This window comes from Morone saxatilis, unplaced genomic scaffold, assembly GCF_004916995.1.
Source record: "Morone saxatilis isolate NCDOM2014 unplaced genomic scaffold, NCSU_SB_2.0 Contig8, whole genome shotgun sequence".
Taxonomy (NCBI): Eukaryota; Metazoa; Chordata; class Actinopteri; family Moronidae; genus Morone; species Morone saxatilis.
Genome location: NW_023340257.1, coordinates 19,971,420 through 19,994,345, shown reverse-complemented (window position 1 = coordinate 19,994,345; position 22,926 = coordinate 19,971,420). Strand labels below are relative to the sequence as shown.

The 22,926-nt window shown below is 38.4% G+C and overlaps 2 protein-coding genes across 2 annotated transcripts in view; one reads left to right on the top strand and one right to left on the bottom strand.

Annotated features, from left to right (window-relative positions):
* Positions 1-1,260: 1,260 nt before the first annotated feature.
* Positions 1,261-9,719, bottom strand: tlcd1 (TLC domain containing 1). The gene is made up of 4 exons (XM_035679990.1): positions 9,476-9,719; positions 8,394-8,476; positions 5,922-6,004; positions 1,261-4,250 (listed from the first exon to the last, which is right to left on the bottom strand). The coding sequence occupies exons 1-4, from the start codon at positions 9,679-9,681 to the stop codon at positions 3,855-3,857; spliced, it is 768 nt and encodes a 255-aa protein (XP_035535883.1). The 5' UTR covers positions 9,682-9,719; the 3' UTR covers positions 1,261-3,854.
* Positions 9,720-10,104: 385 nt separating this feature from the next.
* Positions 10,105-22,926, top strand: part of nek8 (NIMA-related kinase 8) — a 20,891-nt gene continuing 8,069 nt past the window's right edge. Inside the window, exons 1-10 of the mRNA XM_035679989.1 lie at positions 10,105-10,238; positions 16,133-17,113; positions 18,458-18,663; positions 19,799-20,031; positions 20,118-20,249; positions 20,716-20,924; positions 21,012-21,091; positions 21,194-21,378; positions 22,097-22,244; positions 22,775-22,851. Coding sequence (XP_035535882.1) covers positions 17,067-17,113; positions 18,458-18,663; positions 19,799-20,031; positions 20,118-20,249; positions 20,716-20,924; positions 21,012-21,091; positions 21,194-21,378; positions 22,097-22,244; positions 22,775-22,851 — 1,317 coding nt within the window. The 5' untranslated portion in view covers positions 10,105-10,238; positions 16,133-17,066. The remainder of the gene's footprint in view (positions 10,239-16,132; positions 17,114-18,457; positions 18,664-19,798; positions 20,032-20,117; positions 20,250-20,715; positions 20,925-21,011; positions 21,092-21,193; positions 21,379-22,096; positions 22,245-22,774; positions 22,852-22,926) is intronic.

Sequence of the window (22,926 nt, the reverse complement as noted above, 5' to 3'; positions counted from 1 at the left end):
TATTTATTTATTTATTTATACTTATTTATAAATCTCTGATACGCCTTTTTATCTGCTTATTTCGTTTGTAATGTAATAATAATAAGAGTAACTCACAGGTCATTTGGAAAATATCAGTAAAATCGTCTGTAAAAATAAGCTTTTTCTTCTACATAGCTTCATAAACTTACTGTTATATAAGATCTTTCATACTTTTCCATAACGTGTCCTTGTTTCTGCAACAAAGGAAGAAAAAAGGAAAAAATACTTTAAGTTTTGTGTAATACTTTTCCCCCGTGCGTCCATTAAATAAACCGACTCTAGAGGGCGCTCTAAGCCTCTTCTGACTGACCTCTGCCTGGTTATAAACACAATTCATCTAGTGGAGGAAGAACTCCGACCGGAAGTCAAAGTACTAATACGACACTTTAGAAAAGTCCTGCATTAAAAGTGTTACCTACTAAAAACTAAAAGTGGGTAAATATAATCAGAAAAATTTACTTTATGTATTTAAAGTATACTTAATGCAGAAAGATGTACCCTGTGACTGTTATATACTATTGTATGATATCATTAAATTATTGTTATTCATTTTACTGTTGTAGTTGGTTGAGGTACTGCAAAGGACTGTCACTAATGATTATTTTATTTTCATTATGGATTAATCTGCTGATTATTTTCGCTATTAATCAATTGCCAAACAATGGTTGTTTCCAACCAATAGTACAAAATTCAAAATCATTCATTTAAATTTAAAATAAGATTAAATTCTTACATTTGTGAAACCTTGAAGTTTTTCATGAAAAATGCAGATTTTTAAAATAGTTGCCAATAATTTTTCTGTTAATCGACTAATTGATTAATTGACTAATCATTTAGGCTCTATTTGCTGTCTTAATCTTAATTATTTAATCAATTAAGTTAAAGTAATTATTAACTAAAGCTGTCAAATAAATGTAATGAAATAGAAAACTGCTAAATTTTCCTCTGAGTAGAAGTATACAGGAGCATAAAATGAAAATACTCAGATTCAGTGACCACTGTAGTGGTGGAAACTGAGTAGCCTACTCTAGTACTTTATGTTTCCTCAACGGTGTTTCCTTGTTGTTTAAGTCTAATTTTACCTTTCGTTGAACTTTAAAACATATTGTTTACACAGAAAGACCATTTGTCCATTACTATCCTTTAAACCAGCTCCAACCTCATAAACACTAAAGTTTTTCAAAAACTTCTCAAAGATACATTTCCGTCTAAACTCCTCCAATTTTTTTTAATTTGAAAAATGTTTAAAGCTCAAAGAGGTTAATTGATAAAACATTGCACAAATAAAGCAAAATAAAGATTACAGAAAAGTCCAAAAAATTAACACAAATCCTCAGATCACCAGATATCATGTGACCCTTTAGAGGGGGTCACTGGTCTAAATGCTACTTTTACATTGATGCTTCAGTATGAACAATCTAATAATGTCATATATTATCATACATCAGACACAGGGGCCATTTTTCTGCAGTGAGTACATTTATTTTTGAAACTTTAAGTATATTTTGGCCATAATACCTATTTTACTTGAGCAGGGTTTTGAATGCAAGTCTTGCGAAGGGAGTATTTTTACATTGTTGTATTTGCACTTAACAGTGCTTTATCTGACTGTAGTTTGACGTCTCAGGCGTGAATGTGAGTGACGACATGAATATAAAACAGAAACAGAAAAACGACATCAAACCCTCATCAGAAGAGTACATTACAAAGAATATACACCAATACCCCTGTGATTTGAAATACTCTTTTAATTCATGGTATCACTCAACCATCCAAAATACGGGGCTCCTAAAAAACAGTTGTCACTTTAGCACAAGACACACTATTGTGGTTAAATGGTGAAATTAATTTACAATGTTTGTCTCAAAAATCTCTCTATTTGGCCCAGCTTTTACAAAAGTATACATACATCATTCTGCACTATATCTATGCTTCCTTATATCTGTGCTTTGTTGTTAGGCTATTTTTTTAAAAGGCACTGAGGTAAAGGCACTGAAGCACAGGTAAAACACATCTAAACTCCTGTCCATGTCTGTTTGGACTTTCTTGGCGTAGAATAGAAAGTGAAATGTACTGATCATTAGTTGTTTTTTTCACAACGACACTCAGCACTTATGATTCATGGCATGATAAGATTAGGAAGCATTTAAAGTCCAACGGTAAATCAAACGGTGTTTACTTGTATTACTATTTGAAATATATCAAAAAAGGAATGCACATTTCAGGACATTATTTACAAAATGCTATATGCCCATTTCTGAGGAAAGAGGAGGAAGAGGGAACACATCTTCATCTAAAGGTTGTCATTCAATATCCTAATACACACAAGCAAAAAAAGGCCTACACAATGGGGATACTCTTGTATTATTACTCCACATTAAGCCTAACTACACATGATGCAACATCAGTACTGATTGTGCTACTGCCTGCTCTTATTTTGAAGGGTTTCTCATGTGGGCCCACTTCCTGATGAGCTCAAGTATCAGACTGTTAGATGGCAGGAAGATCCAGCTTCAGCCTCACTTGTGTTAAATACCAAAAGATTTCACATATGAACCATAAATTATCCTGTGTTCTTGTGTGTTAACAGTTAAATTAACAACATTGTGTGTTATGTACCAGTTCAGTCACAGCTCAGTGTGTCTTCAGCCACGAATGGCATCATAGAGATGGAAAGAGAGGACGTACTGTACAGCATGTACACAAACTATTAAAGTGTGAGTCTGTTGCTGCTAAAATTCGAGGTCCAGAGTCAGAAAATCCCAGCTGGAAAGTTGTTCATACACTCAGGGAGGGGTCTACATAAGAACACTGCTCCCCACGCAGATGTTTAAGATATGACAACATATGTTTAGGTTGTTAGCAAAGACTGTTAGCAACTGCAATGTCACAATTAAAATGTTATCACACAGGGTTTTTTGACTAATCGAAAGACATTTTTTGGGAAATAAGCTTATTGGGAAGATTGATTCCACTCTTGTATCTGTACACTAAAGATACAAACGCCAGCCGGCTAGCTTATCTTAGCAAAAAAGACTGTAAAAACAAGAGGAAACAGCTAGCCTGGCTCAAAATATATTTGCAGCACTACAGTTGTACAAACTGAAGGTGCATTTCTGTTACCTTTGGACAGAGCGTGGCTAAGCTGTTTTCCCCGGTTTACAGTCTTTAATGCTAAGCTAAGCTAATTGTCTGCAGGCTGTAGGCTATAGTCTCCAGATATTAGTAGTAGGCCAATACTTCCACATTTTGGAAAATATGCTTTGTTGCTGAGAGTTAAATGAAAAGACTGATACCACTTCTATGTCTGTACTTTTAGCCTGGTTCTGTCCAAAGGTATCAAAATCCAGCTACCAGCTCCTCTAAAGCATTAAAAAAATGCTAAGCTAAGCTAAGAGGCTGCTAGCTGTAGGTTTATGTTTACTGTATATACACTCGCCAAGTGTATTTCCCAAATGTCGATCTATGCCTTTAAGGTTACACGATACTAAAAATGTAAATGCTAAAAATGGTAACATATTTAAGGGTTTGAGAAATATCGGGTTTAACACAGAATTTTGGCTTCAATTAAAGCCAAATGTGTTGCATTGTATTTTTCCCTGTGAAAAAGCCAAATTTCAGACTTTGTAACATGTCTGGAACGCAGCTCCTGAACAAGGCTACAACTTGTTCCACCAAAAGTTGTTTTGGGGGGGTTTGATCTTTGGCAATGAGACACAACATAGGGAACCCATCATCACAAGGAATTGGGTCAGTTACAGTTTGAGAAAGACAAAATGTGTAAACTCCCATCCTGAAAAAAAACATAAAGCAGTCCCGTAAACCTTCCTCAGTCAATCACTGAGAAACTTTCTGGAGTTGTTGTTCTGTCCAACAGAGCTCTTTTTACTCCAGGAGAAGAAGTCAGCACGGAGCAGGCGGTAGAAATAAATCAGAATCATAATATTCATCACTATCATAGAGGCGAGAAAGTATCCACCGTGGTCCAGCCAGGAGTAGTTTTGGACAATGTACCAGGTGAGGTAGAACTGTGTGCATAGACGAAACGTCACGTAGGTGAAGAGGTTGGTGAATTTGTTGATGGAGTACATGTAGGAGGACTGAGCGCCCGCCAGCTTCAGCAACAGCCTTAGATGCAGGGTGACACTGTTGACCTCTACGAAGAGAGCCACTACAGCGCCGGCTACATACAGCTGAGTGTAGAGGGCGTAGAGGAAACACCAGATCACCTGAGGAAGAGGCAGACATTGTTAATAAAAGTGCTGCACAAATAAAGTTTGGCATGAAACTCTCATAAAGCAGAGGTCATTCTGTGGCCACTGTTCAGCAAAGTGAGATCAGTAAGCAAGCAATTTAAACAATTTATCCACAGTTAAGTATGTGCAGTCTGAAAGTGCAAGTACATTTCATACATTTTAGTGTTCAAATAACAAATTCCTACAATTATGTCATGTTTTCTGGCTCCACTGGTCAGAAAGTCAGTTAAGAGTCAGAAACCTTTTGTATAATATGTCTTTTTGTTAGTATGAAGAATACTATATTTGGATTGGTCCTTTAAGAGTACACATTTTTATTTTATTGTGTATTTTATCATAAATGTATTTATTTTGAATGGTTGTAATTACACTTTCACAATAAACTGAATATTCTGATCTAAAATCACACTTCTATCAAAAAGAAAGTGTCATTGGGTCTGGAGTCTGCTTCTGAAAACAGAAAAAAGCCCGGCTTCATCTTCATCAACAATCAAATCAACCTCACTAACTCACTTATCAATCAGACAATGTGGGCTGAAAATAATTTAATTTATGGTGCTCGCAGCGAATGTTCCAGTTACTCTGGATAATCCAGAAACTTCACTCTCCACAGTTTCAGCCAAAAAACATTTCCAATTAAATCCATTCAGAGTGAGGTCTGTTATCCAGACTAACTGGGTTTCTGGAAATACAGGTTGCTGTATATATATATAGATAAGGTTTTTAAACAGCTGAATAAAACTGAATCTGTTTCAGGTGCTTCTGTACGAGTGTAAAGCTCATTAGCAGAAAACAAACTGCTGCCAGGTAAAAAATACAGACTAAAAGCTTTGTTATGCTTTAATCCTTACCAATAATGGTTTGGCCTGACTTGATTAGCATGCAACAATAACATGACTTTGACCAAATAATAAAGAGTTAATGAAGTTTTATGTCACTGCAAGTTTGGCTAATATACAGTATGAAACTAAATGCCACTGTATGTAAGAAGAATATTTAAATAGCTAAATATCTATGATGTGTTTGTAAAGCAGTCATGATTAACTTTATGTGTATGCTCTATTATCATTACAAATGAAACTCTCAAAATCGATCTACATGCATTTTACTTCATTTAAACTACCTATATTTTTCAGCTGATAAACGATATACTATACATGATCCTGTCTGACGTGATGTTTTCAACCATAAAGCTATTTAAAGGGTACAGTTAACGTGTTTCAGGGATAAACAGTCATGATGCACTTAAGATAACAGTTAATCTCATGAGTTACAATGATCTGATCTATTATTTTCCTGTAATTATTCTCCCCACTCGGGACTTGTTTGTTCAGTGGATACTTGATTAATAATTAAACGGTAGTCAGTAGAGACCGACAACAGCATATACAACAAATCTTTAAGCCCTAATGTACAACACAGGTCATTTACGACACGACCCAATTGGCAGCATTTTATGTTTAAGTTATTCTCATAGTAACACCTCACTTTGTCTTCCTCTCTCTGTCTTTTACATACTTGCAAAGCATTGTACCTGTGAAGATCACCTTAACATTAACTCTCTTATGTTGAGTCTCGATATCTTATCTGAACCAGAAATACAACCTTGATAGAGTTAAAAATGAAAACGTGGCCACGCCTTACCAGTGTGTGATGGACTAGGAACTCCCATGATCCTCGTGCATGTCCTGTCAGGATAATATCTCCTGCATCTTGCACAAAGTATCCTAAGAGGGGAGAGAAAATGTCATGTAGGGTGAATCAGCAGAATAACAGTTTTGTCTGTTTGTATATTGGATTGTCTAGTTCTGACAGTGAAGCCATCAAGTAACTGCTATTAAAACATACATATTCAGGTGGTACAATGGTGGGAAAGGTAATCTATAGATATTCAGTGCGTGGGTCACAATCTTTAAAAGGTGCCGGTCCAAGAAGTGGAGGTTAAGAATAAAAACATGTTTTTTATTTGCAAGTCTTAAAGGTCCAGTGTGTGACATTTAGGAGGATATATTGGCAGATATTGAATATAATATGAATAGGTTTTTATTCGTGTAAAATCATTATGTTTTTGTGACCTTAATGAGCCATTTTTATCTACAGAGGGAGTAAGTCTTCTTTTACGGAAGAAGATGAATCATTCGTACTTGAAGAAGAGTTTTTGCTAGTTGCCAACCTAATTCTGAAGGTTTACTCGAGGTGGGGGATATTTAACATAGACCCAGAACACATGTGTCTCAACCGGCCGCAAACTGGCGACTACATGCATACATCTAATTGGAGAATTTAACAAAAACAAGTCCTCTGGTTACCTAACTTTCCCTCTATCCCACAGGATGCCTCAGCCAGCCAGTCTCACCCTGGGCGATAACTTTAATCTCATCCTACAAGCAATATGTGGTATAGCTTGACACTGGCTCTAGATATGGTCATTTGAGTTTTTTGTGCGTTTTGTGACAAATGCATTCTTTGCAATCTGCAACTACAGATGCCACTAAATCCTACACACTGGATCATTAAAGCTTTTATCTGACATATTTTGTTTTCCTTTTGTTTTCTCTTGTAAGTAATGTAAGTAGTGTCCTGTGAGCCCATGAAGACGGGGAATGTTTAGGTTAGTAAAACTTGAATAAAACTATTTATATTCATGAATCTGATTCTGATATCACGTGTGACACATTTTGCTTTGCTTGTGAAAAGTATTTTCTTTTTCCCTTTGCATTAAATGTGCATACATAACCTTATGCCAGAGAGCTGACAAAGAGCAGATTCACCTCATTGTAGTGAAAGGTGATTAACCAACCAGGAAGTCAATATAAAGTCACGCTGGTTCAACTAGACAGGTGTGACTCGATAAACCAGACAAATCTGTCTACAGTGGGTGACTGTGGCTGTTTTAATGCTTCACCTCATTCAACCATGAATAATAACAGGTTGTTAAGCATAGAAAATTAGGAATTCCAGCTTTTAGAGGCAACACGTGGATGAAATAATCTCTTAGATACTATTCCTTCAACATGTTCCCAACATGACAGAATGTTTTTATCCAAACTAACAGCAGCTTTAAATTCACAGGAGGGTTTTCACGTGTGTCTTATTAGTGACATTACAATGCAAGATTTCCCCTGTGTCACTTGTTGTTAATCAGCCAGTCATAAAGAGACATTAACTAATCTGACAGCAGAGTAAAATGTCTCTCTTCTCCATTATTTTTAGAAAATGCCAGCTAAACAATTCACAACATGACCACGGCTATTAAACTGTGTAGGCCTCATTTAGCTGGAGGTTTTCAAGTGACTAAGAGTCCTTCTGTGCCTCCGTATGACTGGCACGCTGCAGCTACACAACCAGCCCCTGTCTTAAAGAGCATGACCTCCAGTATCTGGGGGGGTTGGCCTCAGTGGAGCTAATAGCTGTTTGCGGTTGTTATGGCAGATCTCCACAGATTTGTGTCTTCATGGTAACACAAAGATGCACATAAGAAACAACCTCATGACAGCACAGCTCAACCAGACCACCGAGTCTTTAGTGGATTATCTTTGGTGTCCATGGTGATGTAGAGACAACGCCCATTTTGTCTGTTCTGAGAATCAGGTGAGAGAGGCGGCTCTTGTTCTTTCTCTGAGGTTTTACACCTTGTCTTTCAGGGTTCAGTTCAGCTCAAGTGTAGAGAAGAAAATGTTGTCAATCGACACCTCTCCTGCATTTCCCTCTCATGCATTAAACCAGATCAGAGTGGTCGATTAATGGTTTTATCTCCTCAGAAGTGAAGATTTGATCCTGTTCTTTGTCATAAATGATATATCTTTGAGTTTTGGGCTGTTAGTTAAACAAAATGACATATGAAGACACTACTTTGTTCTTTGGGAAATTGTACTTTTTACTGTTTTCTGATATTTTAGTGACAAAACCAGTGACCAAGAAAATAATCTGCATATTGACTGATAATTAAAGTAATTCTTTTTTGCACCTTACATTGAACACTGCGAACAAGTAGATCTTTAGACTACAGATCAACTATATACATGCAAATTTCTATGTGTACCAAAAAAAACAAAAATGCATTCTGTATTTGACATCTTTGCAGTTGTCATTCTTTTCCACAATACGTTTACTGACCTGTTGAGACGCAGACGAGCAGGTAGGACAGAGGGGTGTGGTAAGAGTGGATGTTTTTCAACGTCTCAGGCCAAACCACCACACTGGAGAGGGATACATGTTATGGATAGATGGGTCTGTATTCGGCTCACTCAGACATACATGCGCTCACTCCTGGAGAAAAAAGCCTGACTAAGCAGAGACATTAATATCAGGTGTTTGGGCTTTTTTTTAACCCCCTGACCAAAGATATCTCTTCAGAAATTGATAATTTTAATACTATTTACTATTTAGTTTGTACCTGTGTCCATATATCTAAGAAAAAGTATTTTTTCTGGAATCTTTTTCTCTAAAAATAGACTTTTTCTGTGTGAGTTCCTGCTGCTGTGAGGTAAAAGGGGCACACCTCAAACAGCCAAAGTTTCTGTGTCCCCTCCTTGTATAAACATACCATGACAGAATTATTGTTAATAAATGGCCTATAGTCTTTCTGTGACATGTGAAGTAGTGTACTGTTTAACATGTTGCTTTGGCACACCTTTGAGTACACAAAAACTTTGAACTTCTGAATGTGAAAACGAGCTTCTTTCACCCCTCAATCGCTACTAATTCACAATGTCACACATTAAATGCAGCAATAGTAACATGAGAGTACAGACAGCTCACAGAATTTAGTCCCACCTTGTTAACATTAAAAGATGAGTCACAAGCATAGGTCCCCGCCCCAAAAAATAGTTTCCCATGATGCTTTCACAAGAATCAGTTAGCCAGCAGGTTTTTCCAGTTGATACCATATATCTGTTCTCTGAAAGTAAGCTAGAAAAGATTTGTTTCTTTACACATGTTCGAACGCCAGTCCAAACAAATGGCAAAAACAGCCTTGTGTGGCTCATACTGCCCAGTGGCATTTCCCTCCCCACTTATAAATGCCATTGTCTCCCCCGTCCCTCGCCCTGTCTGAACATGCCCTTCTTCTCCTGGCTGCCACAGGCTGTCACTGCTGCACACACACACACACACACACATAACACATCATGTGGACTGTGAATAGACAATGGTGTCCCACTGTGGATAGACAGACAGATGTTTTGAAGGAGACTTACCAGGTCAGGGCCCATGCCCCAGTCAGCAGGGAATGCACCATTGAGACGGAGAGGTTCCTCCACTTCCAGGAGTGGAGGTCATTCTGCTTCACCACCTTGGGCACAGGCAGCCTTTGCAGCAACTGGTGGACCACCCTGAAAAGCAGAGAGCACACCAGTACTGCCAGGCCTGGGTGACTCTTCAGCACAGGAAGCAGGGCGTCCATCCTCCCCACCCCTGCTCTCCCTCTGTTTCTGGGCGCTTGCTCTTACTCTCTACCTCCCTTCGTCCTCTCCCCCTCTTTTGGCTTTTTTCGCGCTTCTCTCTCCTCGGCCTAGTGATGGACAGATATGCACGGTAGGCCTATGTCATGGGAGTGTATTCCAGGGCAGGGGTCTGCAGAGAGAGCTGATCCTGTTGTTTGTTTTTGTTTTTTGTTTGTTTGTTTTTTTAGAAAGCAGAGCTGATGTCCGAATGATGCTGGAGCCTTTTTCTTGTCACGTTTCCAGCGTGCCGAGCCTGGAGGGGAAGTCTTGGAGGGGATCCCTGTCGCAGCTCATTCCAGTGCGACGGTGTTTGCCTTTACGCAGCGCCTTGCGATATTACAATGTGCCGCCGCTCTCTGCCCGCCCGTCTGTGCAGAATGAAGGTGGGAGTGGTGGAGAGAGGGAGCCGGACTGCTGCTGCTCCCTTTAACCAGAAACAAGGAGGGGCAGACTGCGATCAAGTTACGCAAGGGACAAAATCACGGAGCATGGCTGCAGTGCCGAGAAGTGATTTTGGGTAAGCATGTCGAAAAATACATATAGAAATGTTAAATAGCTTCACTGTAAATGGCTGCCTGCGCACGCAACGCGCTGTGCGTAAAGTCCCCTTCTCGCTGCGTCACGCATTTAATTTAATAATAACAACAATTCTAGCTCTAGCAATTATATCCAACGCAGGATGTGTCTCTTTTGTCACTAGCCTAAAAGACTATAACATAACTACTGATCTATAAGCTGATGTCCACAGTATTTGGAGCAGGGACATCTGTTGCGCTAGTGGTGGATGAATTATACAGATTGATGATTGATGATGATTCATTTGCTTATTATTTTGACCAAATTCTATAGGCCTATGTATAAATCTTATTTTTTTAAGCAAAAAGCCCAAACTTTTTAGAGCTCATTGTCCATATCAAACACTTTGAATTCAATTTCAATTCAATTTTATTTGTATAGCGCCAATTTATAACAGTAGGCTAGTTATCTCCGGATACTTTTCAAATAGAGCAGGTCTAGACCGAACTCCTTATAAAATTATTAACAGAGACCCAACAGTTCCCACCATGAGCAAGCACGTGGCGACAGCAAAGAAAAACTTCCATTTAAGAGGCAGAAACCTCGGAAAGACAGAAAAGAGAGAGAGAGAGAGAACAGAGACAGAGACAAGAGCCAAAGGCGTGCCACAGGCGCAACAACCAGTAGGCAACAACTAGCCACTAATAGTGTACTGATGATGCATGAACATGAAGAAAGATTCATGCGCGACCGACGAACCCAACAACGATGGGAGACAATGAGCAAGTGATTATAGAAATGACTAATCATCTGTAGTAATAATAGTAATAATGATAATAATCATAATATCAGTTGATATTAGCAGTGGGTAGTGCAAGGCAGGACCATGGCAGGAGAAGGCTCAGCAACCAGGATCGCATGAGAAGTCCTGCGAGACCGCAGAAAGAACTCCGGGGCAGCGCACGTGATTAGCTGAACTCCAATTAATGGGATCCATGAATCGAGATGCAGCAAAGAAGAGAGAGAGGAAGAGAGGAGGGTGGATCATGGGAAATCCCCCCGATAGTCTAGGCCTATAGCAGCATAACTAAGGGATGGTTCAGGACTCATCTGTATCACTCCCTCTATATCTGAATGCACAAACAAAAAGCAGTTAAAACGTTTAGACTATTTTAAGCTTTATAAAATGTTTATTTAACCTGTTGTTTTTTTACTTTATTATTACCTGTAGTCCTCCTGGATAACTTGAGATCACAGCCTCAAGCTTTATACACAAGATGTTTGAACATGTTGTCCACAAGTTGATTTTACAAGTTAAATCTGTACAATACAGTACTCTCTAGTTCTGCTTCCTCTCTTCATGGTAGATTTCACTGCTGAAGTTGGGAGGTGGTGTACCACTAAGGCTAAATGTACACCACAACTAGGCCACATATTTCACACACATGGGTTTATGCTGATGATACATGACTGTGTTTCCCCTTTAAACCAGGTTATTCTATTAATGTAGTCAGACATTTGAACTGACTTTCTGATCCTTTAATTTGACAAGTATGTGTCCAGGGTGTTTTTCTTTAGATGAGAACAATAGTTGAATTAAATAAAAACAGTGAGGGATCTTGAGAAAGTAGTTGGTGCTTTTATTTTGTCTGGCTTGAGTCAGTTTCTTGCCTTTATCCCATTTATAATTTGTTTGTAATTATTTTCCCTATTATAATCATGTCTTACTTACTTGACCACGTGCACACCCTCAAGGGGATATAAAAGTTCACTTTGACTCACACCATTCATAGCATTAAATACATTTAACACATTAGATGATCAAATACAGAATTAGATTTTTATGTAGGTCAACTGGTGGCGAGGTCAGCAAGAAGCGCTGTTACTGTAAATATAGATTGATAATATAACCATACCCATCTTTGTTATGTTTGGAGCAAAACAATATAAGTCTGGTATGTTAAACAGGCAGCCCAACAGTAACACCCTCCTTCCTTGGTCCTAACTCGTTCCATAAACACAGCGTGGCTCACATTCCCCACAGCCGGCCCCTCTGCTGTCCGGTGGGGGAAAAGGAAGTGAGCTGAGCAAAACTTAGCAGCTAAGACCCTTCACCTGCACCACAGCTGTGAAATATAAACCCACACACCAGGAGTTTACTTTTTATTTTTTACCTGCATAACATTTTCTTCAGTTAATTCATAACTGATGTATTCCTTTAATCTTATCGGTTACAATACAAACACAACATTGTGTGAAGGTAATTGATTCACAGTCATGTATAAATCCCAGTTTTATGCTTACTGAGTTGACAAAGACTAAAACTAACACAGATAGTTTTGCAAGTACACAATTAGTGTTAGTTAGCTTTTTATTTTTATTTCAGTTAACTAAAATGTTTTGTCACACCTAGTTTTAGTTTTCAGTTTAGTTTTCGTTGATCTGTAAATTATTTTTATTCCTTGTTTATTTTCCTGTTCCTTCTTTTAATTCTTTATTTATGCATGTTTGTTTTATTTTGTTTGAAATTGAATGTCTTTGACTCATATGTTGATTTCTCACATCTGTTCCATATTTACTAATGGACTGCACGCACTATAACAAAAATACATTTACAGAACATTAAAATACTTTCCTTAAATCAAAACGGACAGTGTCCTTATACAGCAGAGTTAAAATGATCTCTTCAGTGATGCAGATTCTGGCCAGGGATCTTTATTGCATGTCACCCAGATCCCTCTCTCCCTTTATTTCCTGTTTCCTCGACTATCAAATAAACTATCAAATAAAGGCAAATCAATTGTGATTGATTGAGTGATTGATATGGAACATTGCTGTGACCTGTTAAATGTCCCATACCAATCACATCTTTAGATAAAAAGCTGTATAAAGTGAACATAATACTATCTTGTATTATTCAATTGTTTTTTTTTTTATTTAATGTGTATTTTCCCATCTGTTGTGTTGTATCTGGAGCTGCTGTAGCAAGGGTTTTTCCCTAGTGTGGATCAATAAAATATATCTTATCTTATCAAATAAAGGCAAATAAAGAAACAGTTATCAGAGCTCGAGTCTGCCCCCTACAATCAGGATGAGTATAGGCTACAGTTTTGAAAAGACACCACGAGATGGCAGCAAAACCTCAAGTGAAGAACAAACATCTCACACAGACAGATTCTGTTTTTCAGCTCAGTGGTTTTCAGTTCTCCAACAAACCATATGGGGGCGTCTCTTTCCTGAAAACCTCCAGGAAGACCCACCTCTCTGGTGTAGTGATTGTTGAGACGTGCTAGAAAATTCCCCGTGATTAATTAAAGCTGCATTTCTTTTCATGTCAAGTTGCACCGCTCTTACAGTAATAATTGCAAATGGTGTTAATTACATGAGTGTTGGTGTGTGAGAGAGAGAGAGAAAAAAAGAAGAGGAAGAAGAGAGGACTGAATATGTGTTATCAGTGTCAATAAGCCTAATGCTCCTTTCTCTTTTTACCAAAGTATGAAACTTCAAGCATGAAACATGAGCCATATAATTAATCTACTTTCATCCATTGAGTACAGGGCTCTCTGTAACAGAACACCCTGCGGTTAGACAGAGAATTGTAACTTAATACCATTTCTTGTGTTTCCCAGTTGCCTCACTGTGGTTATTTTGTTCTTGTGTGAGAGAATGAGAGGCGTTTGCTCTCATAGTTTTATCATAGGAACCTCTAGTTCCTCACAGCTTCATGTTTCCAAAAAACAAAAAAAACAGCTCATGATTTCTTTTAGAAGATGCAAAAGGTTTCATACTGTAGTGGCTGCTGCTGCTGTTGTTGTTGTTGCATCCAGGCCAGAAGGTCCCCCAGTATCATGTGAGAATCTTTGTGCCTGGCTCAGCACTGAACCATATTGATCTTTGGGTGTTTTTTTTCTTTCCTCTTAGGGCTGTTGAGAAACAGCCACTGTGGAGACTCTGCGAGCAGCCGATAGAGAGAAAATCTCTGGGTTAATTGATTTCCAGAGAATGCATCATAAATAGCCAAACAAAAATAGGTCCCGTTTTGGTCAGCGGAAGATTCAGTTTCTTTCTATTTTCTATTGTAAGTTCTAAAAAAAGTATAAATTAAAGGTCCAGTGTGTAACATTTAGGCGGATCCATTGGCAGAAATAGAATATAATATTAATAGGTATGTTTTCATTAGTGTATAGTTACCTGCATATAGGAATTGTTGTGTTTTCGTTACCTTAGAATAAGCTGGTTTTATCTACACATGCCGTGGGTAGCCTTCCATGGAGTCAGCCGTGTTGAACTGCCACGTAGTAGCCCAGGTGGAGCCTTAAGCATCATTTGCAAGTTTCTTGGCCACCATAGTTTGTCCTGCATATTTCACAGCCAGTTCTCATTCCCAGGCTGTCAAACAGAGACGCAAGCAGTGTACAATCTTACACATGAGTCCTTTGATAAAATACTTTATTGAGATGAATGAATTTATTAGATTCATTTTTTACATACAGTTTGTGATCCTCAATTGTGTGAACAGTTACAGGTGCTAGCAAGAACGGTAATAATCAAAAATAAGTAGAATATTTTATAATATTTTATAAAATGTATGTAGAACTTATCTAATAGTAATTGATTACTAAAATAAACATCCAACAAGATACATCAAGTGAACAGTGCAAAGTTTAAAAAGCAAGAAAAAATAATAAAATACCAATAATCACGCACAAACTATGTATATAAATATACATATAAATACACACATACATAAATTAGTGTATTAAAATAAAACAATGAGAAAGCCATTGGATAAAAGTTTTTTTTATCTTTATCAGTTTCAGTGGCCTGAAATCTTTGCAAAGACGATGTAGAAAAGCACAGGTGTTATAGCATTAACAATCCTCCTCATTCATTTTATAATTATTTATTATTATTTATTTGTACCTGTGCTTTTCCTGGTTCTATGACCTCTTATAATGTGTGAAACAGTGTGAAACATGTCTATCTAAGATAAGATAATCAGGTGAAAGCAACCTCACCCACAACTTCCTGTTATGCCTTGCAAAATCTCAAGAGATAAATGGCTCCTCATTCACGGTTTCATACCTGGGGTTTAGCATCAGTTTCACTATCCTACACAGAGCATTCCTGGTCACTGACTGTTACATCTGGAGGCAGATCTAATGATGACAGGAGACAGGCCAAATATGTCACTAAGCTAGTCTGAGGAGTGGCATATATACTGCATGGCTCCTTTAGGTGCTCCTTTGTTGAGATATTATACCCCTGAGAAAAGAGCAAACTATTGTTTGTTAAACCACCTACTCGCCTATCTTCCCTCCACCTAACTTCATTTAAAAAACTGCAAATTGTAGAGAAAAGGTTCAATTACACAAAGATCACTGTTTGTGGTGATATATCATTATTTCAGACTGATGATAATAGTGGAGGTATGTACTTCAGCACAACACAGAGCAGGCTTTGTCACAGCACAAAGCATTTATTATCCCCACCGTGGCAGAAAGGGGAAACAGTGCTCATACAGCCTCCTTCCTGCTTATCTCAGACAAGGGGAAGGCGCTTTATAATCATCAGGCGTCTGAATGTAAGACTACAGCATGTGAAGTCCATGCTCAAGACGCTACACTAATTACATCTGTCTCACTGTTTCTCTCACTGTCTCCATTTAAGTTTCCCTTGACTTAATTTGTTTCCTGGCACAATAGTTAGACAACACTGTAGATGGCTTTTCAAGTCAGTACACAGAAAATCATATAAAATGTACTTGTACTTTTCAGAAAGGATATGATGTTGGTTGGACTACAAATACTAGCAGGACAGACTTCATACTGTATGTGGAAAAAGTGGAAATTACATAAAATAATTAAATTAAGCTGCTTTCTTTGTCTTTTTCAGTGTCCACTGTGGCTGCACGGCTGTACACTTTCTGATGGTTAATATACATATATTTTATTTTAAGAGCCCACTCAGACATAGTGACTTTAGAAATATGCAAAGTAAAGGTAAGTAAACAATTACAGGAGTAAATATATTACCAGAAAAATTTATCGTAACAGGTCATGATATTAAAACCGAGGGAGGAAAATGCAGGGGGAGGAAGAACCACTATTTATATTTTGACAATTTGACTGTAATAGCACAGCCGTAAATAATAATGAATGATGGCTGCAATCCTTTTAGCTGCTTCGGTTCCAGGGTAACAGGCTGGCTCACTGCCACTGTCATGACTTACTGAGAAGAACTGAACCATCAGTAATGTTACTACTAAAAACCTATGCTAGGTCTACAGTATTAATATATATATGTATATTATTTTCTACCTGGTTAGGATTTGCTCTCCACACCATTGTTCTCATTAAAGCACACAGGGAGGCGTAAAATCAAATTTGTTGCGTGTGCAATATCCCTGCTCAATTTAATATAATTTAATTATTTTTTATTTAAGCATCTTGCACATTTTCACATTGTTGTTTTATTAGGATTTACTGAATGTTGTATGTACAGGAATAATAATAATGTGTTTTTTGTTTTGGTTTTGTCTGTACTTTGCCTGTGCCTGCAAATCAAGTTTCCCATCTCGGATAATAAAATGACCTAACTGAACTAAACAGGGAGAAAAGTAGAGCAAAATATATAGTTGTATCTTAATGTCTTCCTCTGTGCCTGAAAACATTTATTTTAAAAACATATATCTCCAACAGTTAGTCATTACAGTAACATCTGTGAGCTGCTCTTTGAGTCTGGCAGTTTCGCTTTGTTTGTCCCTCCTCGCTTCCTGTAGTACTGGCCACGGGTTGCCTGGAGACGGCGGAAACGTTCGGGAGCAGCGATGGAGAAGTATGAGAAAATCAAAGTTGTCGGAAGAGGAGCTTTCGGGTAAAAACTCGGAGTTTACCTGCACTTTTTACATATATAAGCTGTATATATGTATATCAGAAAACACGGAGTTGTCAAAGCGTGAAGTTAGAAAGCTGAAAGTCCGGGAGGCCTCGGTTTTCACCCCAAAATGTGAAGACGTATTGAACAGAAAGAAAAAAGTTTGTTTAAAAAGCACATTAATGCTGGTTGTGTGATAAATCTGTGTTTTCTTAACGTTAATCTCCGAACAAACTTTTGTCAACTACAGTTTGTGTTTTTTTGTGTGTGTTCAAAGCTAGGCTAGTTATAAGATAACATTAGTTTGTTATTTAAAGAGAGAAAGTTGTTGAATAATGTCTGCAAAAATACAATACAATAACCCGGGCTGGAGCTGGATTTAGCTCTCATAAAGTTTAGCAGACTGCTCGTTTTACAGTTTATTTAAAACTATTAAGAAATTAGCGAAATATTCAGCAGAGATGTAAAATCCCTAACTTATAATATAACTTACTTACACTGTAGTTTATATTCACTCCCTCCTGTTTTGCAGTGGTTCCCCAACCTTTTTCATATCATTTACTAAACTGTCGACCCACAATGAAGCCAAACAGTGAACTCAGTAATTACAGGATGTTTGTGTAAAACCAGTTATCTGGATGCATTTTGAGCAGATTATTATTATACAGTTCTCTGTCTGTTTTATGAACTTTCTTCATCATTTTTAACAAACTTAATAGGCTTCTTCTTTGACAAATCCAGTGTTTTCTCCTCCCGGTCATTGTTGTATTAGACAATTAACTTTATTTGACTTTACATTTCTTCACAGAAGTAAAATATAACTTTTTTAAGTTTTCTTACAGCCCTTAAAATCAAGAAGGCCTTGTGAAACCCCCGTAAAGAAAGTGTACATTTTAAAAGTGGTACCTGTACATAAATATACTGTAATTTCATTTATTTCATTCAGTCATTTTAGGGTTTCTTTCTAAAGCATAAACATTTCAAAGTTACTCTGTGGATTAAAATGTTTTGTTACACTCATAACATAGTTTATGGGGTTTAATGACATGACAGGAACGTGTCTAAGAGCGTTATTAACTTACTGTAACAAGCAGCAAATGTTAATCTGTGTTTTTGTACGTCTTTGTCTGTGCTGAATGTGTAGGGATTGTTTTTGAAAATCAATATATATACATAAATAAAGGACATTTTACACCACTGACTCACTGTCATACAACTTTTTTTGGCATATCTTCTTTCCTCAAATGACACAAAATGCCAGTAACAGCTCACCAGATCACCCTGCCATATTGTTCATGGGACAAAACATAAATCTGACTTTTCTTCATTTTCCTCCGCCGCCAGGATCGTTCACTTGTGCCGCAGGCGCAGCGACGGGGCCTTCGTCATCCTGAAGGAAATCCCAGTGGAGCAGATGTCACGAGACGAACGCCTGGCAGCTCAGAACGAGTGTCAGGTCCTGAAACTGCTCAACCATCCAAATATTATAGAGTACTACGAGAACTTCCTGGAAGACAAGGCTCTCATGATAGCTATGGAGTACGCACCAGGTGAGCTTACTGTAATATCTTATTACACGACCCCCTTTTGTTCATTGTTTGGTTCACTCTTCCCATGGCTGAGTGCTGCAGGGCTCCATACCTTTTTCTCGTTCCCATGTCAGCCCAAATGAGAACATCTAATACCAGTAAGTGTGGTGGTGTTTTGAGGGACAATGTGATCCGGTAAGTGCAATATTCAAGGTCTAATGTAAGAAAGGTAGATTGATTCAAAACTCTGCTGCAAGACCAAGAGCTATTATTCACTCTGAAATAACCCTAACCCATAAGACTGATATACTGACATTTATTTGGTCTATAAAAGAGAAATACAAAGGTATCCCATATCTAAACTTACAACTACCTTTCATCGCTCGGTGTGTTTTATTCTCATTGCTTCGTTTTAATCATTGAAGTGTCGCCACCCTACAATTGTAAGTTTGTTTTAGGTTTTAAAGGCTTAAACGCACTGAAACAGGCACCAGAAGTGATGCGCCTCTAATGCTGTTGGTGCACAGGTGTACTTCAAAATGCATTTAGGGCTTTAGTTTGGGTGTTTATTGTGTCATCCTTTACATTTATGTTGTCTAATGTCCTCTTTATTGCCTCAGAATCTAATTTAAACCAAATTAAACTATACTAAATACCATTTTATGTCACATTCCTGGCTTTGGTGAAATAGTTTGATATGATCCTGTTTCCTGAGATTGAGGCAAATCATTGAAGGAGGACGTAGAGTTTTGTTTCAGTTTAAGTTAAGCAGGAATCACTTATTAGTTTGGGATTTTTTTATACAGTTTTTGGGACTTTTATTGCCTTTGATTCATAAAAGCTTGTGACAGGAAAGGGGGTAGAGAGAGAGGGGATGACACGCAGCAAAGGGCCGCAGGTTGTTCCACCAGGGGAGCTACCAGGGCGCCCAAGTAAAAAAATATTGAATAATATTTCACTACATGATTCTTTTTTGTTGACATTAACGTTTCACTTGTGCAACAAGAGCACTGAACTTAAAGTCTGTTAAATCCATTACTTATTGGCTTTGATATAATCATCTCACTGCTATTTACTCAACCCACTAACTTAATGGATTTCTAAGATATTGCGTTTTTATTGAACATGACTCATCTCTATTGTTTTCTTCATGTAGGTGGAACCCTGGCTGATTACATACAGAAGCGCTGTAACTCTCTGCTGGACGAGGACACCATCCTTCACTTCTTTGTACAGATCCTACTCGCCCTGTACCACGTCCACAACAAACTTATTTTACACAGAGATCTTAAGACACAGAATATTCTTCTTGACAAACACCAGATGATTGTTAAAATTGGTGATTTTGGCATCTCCAAAATCCTTGTCAGCAAGAGCAAAGCTTACACTGTGAGTTGATTTGCTTCTGGTTACTTCGACATACAGTATTATAATCATCTATCAAATCAATGCTTCCTCTTTTTTTCACTCTGCAGGTGGTCGGGACCCCATGCTACATCTCCCCAGAGCTGTGTGAGGGAAAGCCGTATAACCAGAAGAGTGACATCTGGGCTCTGGGCTGTGTGCTCTATGAACTGGCCAGCCTTAAGAGGGCCTTCGAGGCAGCTGTACATAAAACATTTTCTTTACAAAAATCCCTCGCTTACTTGGATGTAGTGATTTAAATAATATTTTTTTGTGTTAACTTTTGAACTAGTATCACTTTAATTCAATATGTAATGCAGAAAATGGCTGTGCACAAAGGCAATGAAACATAACAACCATCAGAGCTACGCTATGTACACCATGGGAGATGGATTCTTACAATTTCTCAGAATATTTGATATGAAGACACCAGGCTATCTCATGTTTAATTCTAAAGCAGATTGCTGGGGCTTTTGATTTTAACACAAATCAATAATTCACAAAATTTCACATAAATTTTGCTTGCTCTCGAATCTGTCTTCACTGCCAATTCCATGTGAAAATCTGAATCCTTTGGCAGGGGTTTTGGGGGAGGGAGTTGGGGATTTTCACATATATATAATGCATTATTTCATTTTACTCGATAACACTCTTTAATTTTGCTTTCAGAATCTACCCGCCCTCGTTCTTAAGATCATGAGTGGGACATTTGCTCCAATTTCAGACCGGTACAGCCCCGAGCTCCGACATCTCATCCTCAACATGCTCAATCTGGATCCATCCAAACGGCCTCAACTCAATGAAATAATGGCTCTTCCCATATGCATCAGGCCCCTGCTTAACCTCTACACGGATATAGGCAATGTCAAAATGCGCAGGTAATGCCTAAATGCATGACTAACTTGTAATGAGTTGTTTCCTCTTCTATATTTGAGTAAAAACTCACCTCCTCTGGCTTTTTCCAGGATTGAGAAACCACTGTCTACTGTGCAAACCGGTTCTCAAGGTAGACCTGGAGGGAGAGTTCCTACCAACAGGTCTAGAGGTCAGGCACATAATACCATTATTTGACAACAGAGCTAGCTGTACCAGGTTGGTCACAGAACATTAATTTGAAATTTGATGGGTATTTCTTGGGCTCAAACAGATGGATCAGTTGGTTTAGGATCAGGGAAGGTGCATTCCCTCCCGCTGTCCTCTGTGTATACGTGGGGAAGTGGAATCTCAGCTCCTCTCCGCCTGCCGATGCTCAACACTGAGGTGCTTCAGGTGTCTCTGGGCCGCACTCAGAGGATGGGGGTGACTAAGTCAGGCCGTCTGATTACATGGGAGGTTTGTCTAAACCCTATTTTTTGACTGAAAAAAAAAAACACTAGCTGCTTATATGCCTCCCTGTCTCTTTCATGTTCTAAAATGTTGGTTTTGTGATAGCTTTGTGATGTTTTTTATGTGAAGCAACAGATTGTAGCAGTGTGCCCAAGACAAATGTCCTCGCAGGAACAATAAAGTTTAGTAGTAATGCATTCTAAAGGAAAATCCTCCCTGTAACACTGACCCACTATCAGGGAACAGCTGTGGTCTACTCTGCACTCCTGGGTCAAGTTGTTGATGCACAATGATGTATTTTGCTTAGCCTCACAGATAACAAATACAGTATCAAAAATGTTAATTATTGAAAGAATTCTGGTTTGCCCCTCAGAGAGCGTCTTAGTAAACTCAAAGACCACATTAAAGGGGAAGATACAGTATTGAAAAGGCAGAGATTGCAAATTCTACACCAGCAGTTGTCTCAGTGCAAATGGTCACAACCAATTTACCAAAGCAGCAGTTGTAGAGGATGTAAAGTTAAATGAGGCTGTCCGGGGAGTATGGGTACTTAATAATAAAGTAACTGCTGGAGGGCATTGAACATCACACACTGTTGGTCCCTAATAGTGTATCATAGGGTGGAATTTTACATTAACATTTTTGTTGCTTATGTTTTCCAGGAAAGAGTCACATTCTCACTCTTTTTTCCCCCATTAAGACTCATGATAATTTATTGTCACAGGCTCCATCAGTGGGATCAGGTGAGGCCAGTCTGCCCGGTGTGGTGGAGCAGATGCAGCCTCAGTTCATTTCACGTTTCCTTGAGGGTCAGTCTGGAGTCACCATCAAGTCTGTGTCCTGTGGCGATCTTTTTACCACCTGCATGACAGGTTGGTGGGCCGTTCTGCTTTGTATAACCTTTGGAGGCATCACATCTGTGCCCAGTGAGCTTAGTAGGGAGCTCTGCTAAAGGAAATCAGTGTGTATTCTCTGTTTTCTGCCTTCACACACTGCACCTCATGAGCATTTCAATGTACATATGAAAGTGTGGGTACAGTCAGCTCTTTTTCCCCGACTTAATCAGATAGTGTGGATCCACTTGTAAAATAAATGTCTGCATGCTTGCGTAGCAGTTTGGAAGTCGTTTCTCTTTAGCTCAAACTGTGGTTCTCTGTCAGTCAGTGCACTTTAGGAGGCTGTTGTCAGTCCGTCCAGCATTGCAAAGCAGATAACACAGGATTAAAGACCCTTCCTCTCAGCTCAGTTGCCTCTTTTTCATCACGTTTCACTGTAGTGACGCAGATTAGCGTTTCCTAGATAGGGATTAGACGCACTCTATTAGTCCACATAAGAATACACCCACACACAACTAATCAACTAATAGTGTCTTTAATCCCTTCTTTTTATTTTCAATTTGCAGACAGGGGCATTATCATGACGTTTGGAAGTGGGAGTAACGGCTGTCTAGGACATGGCAACTTCAACGATGTAACACAGGTACATGTCCACCATAAATGTAAACCCAGTCGCCAGTTTATTAGATACACTTAACTAAAGCAGTCTATATATTTT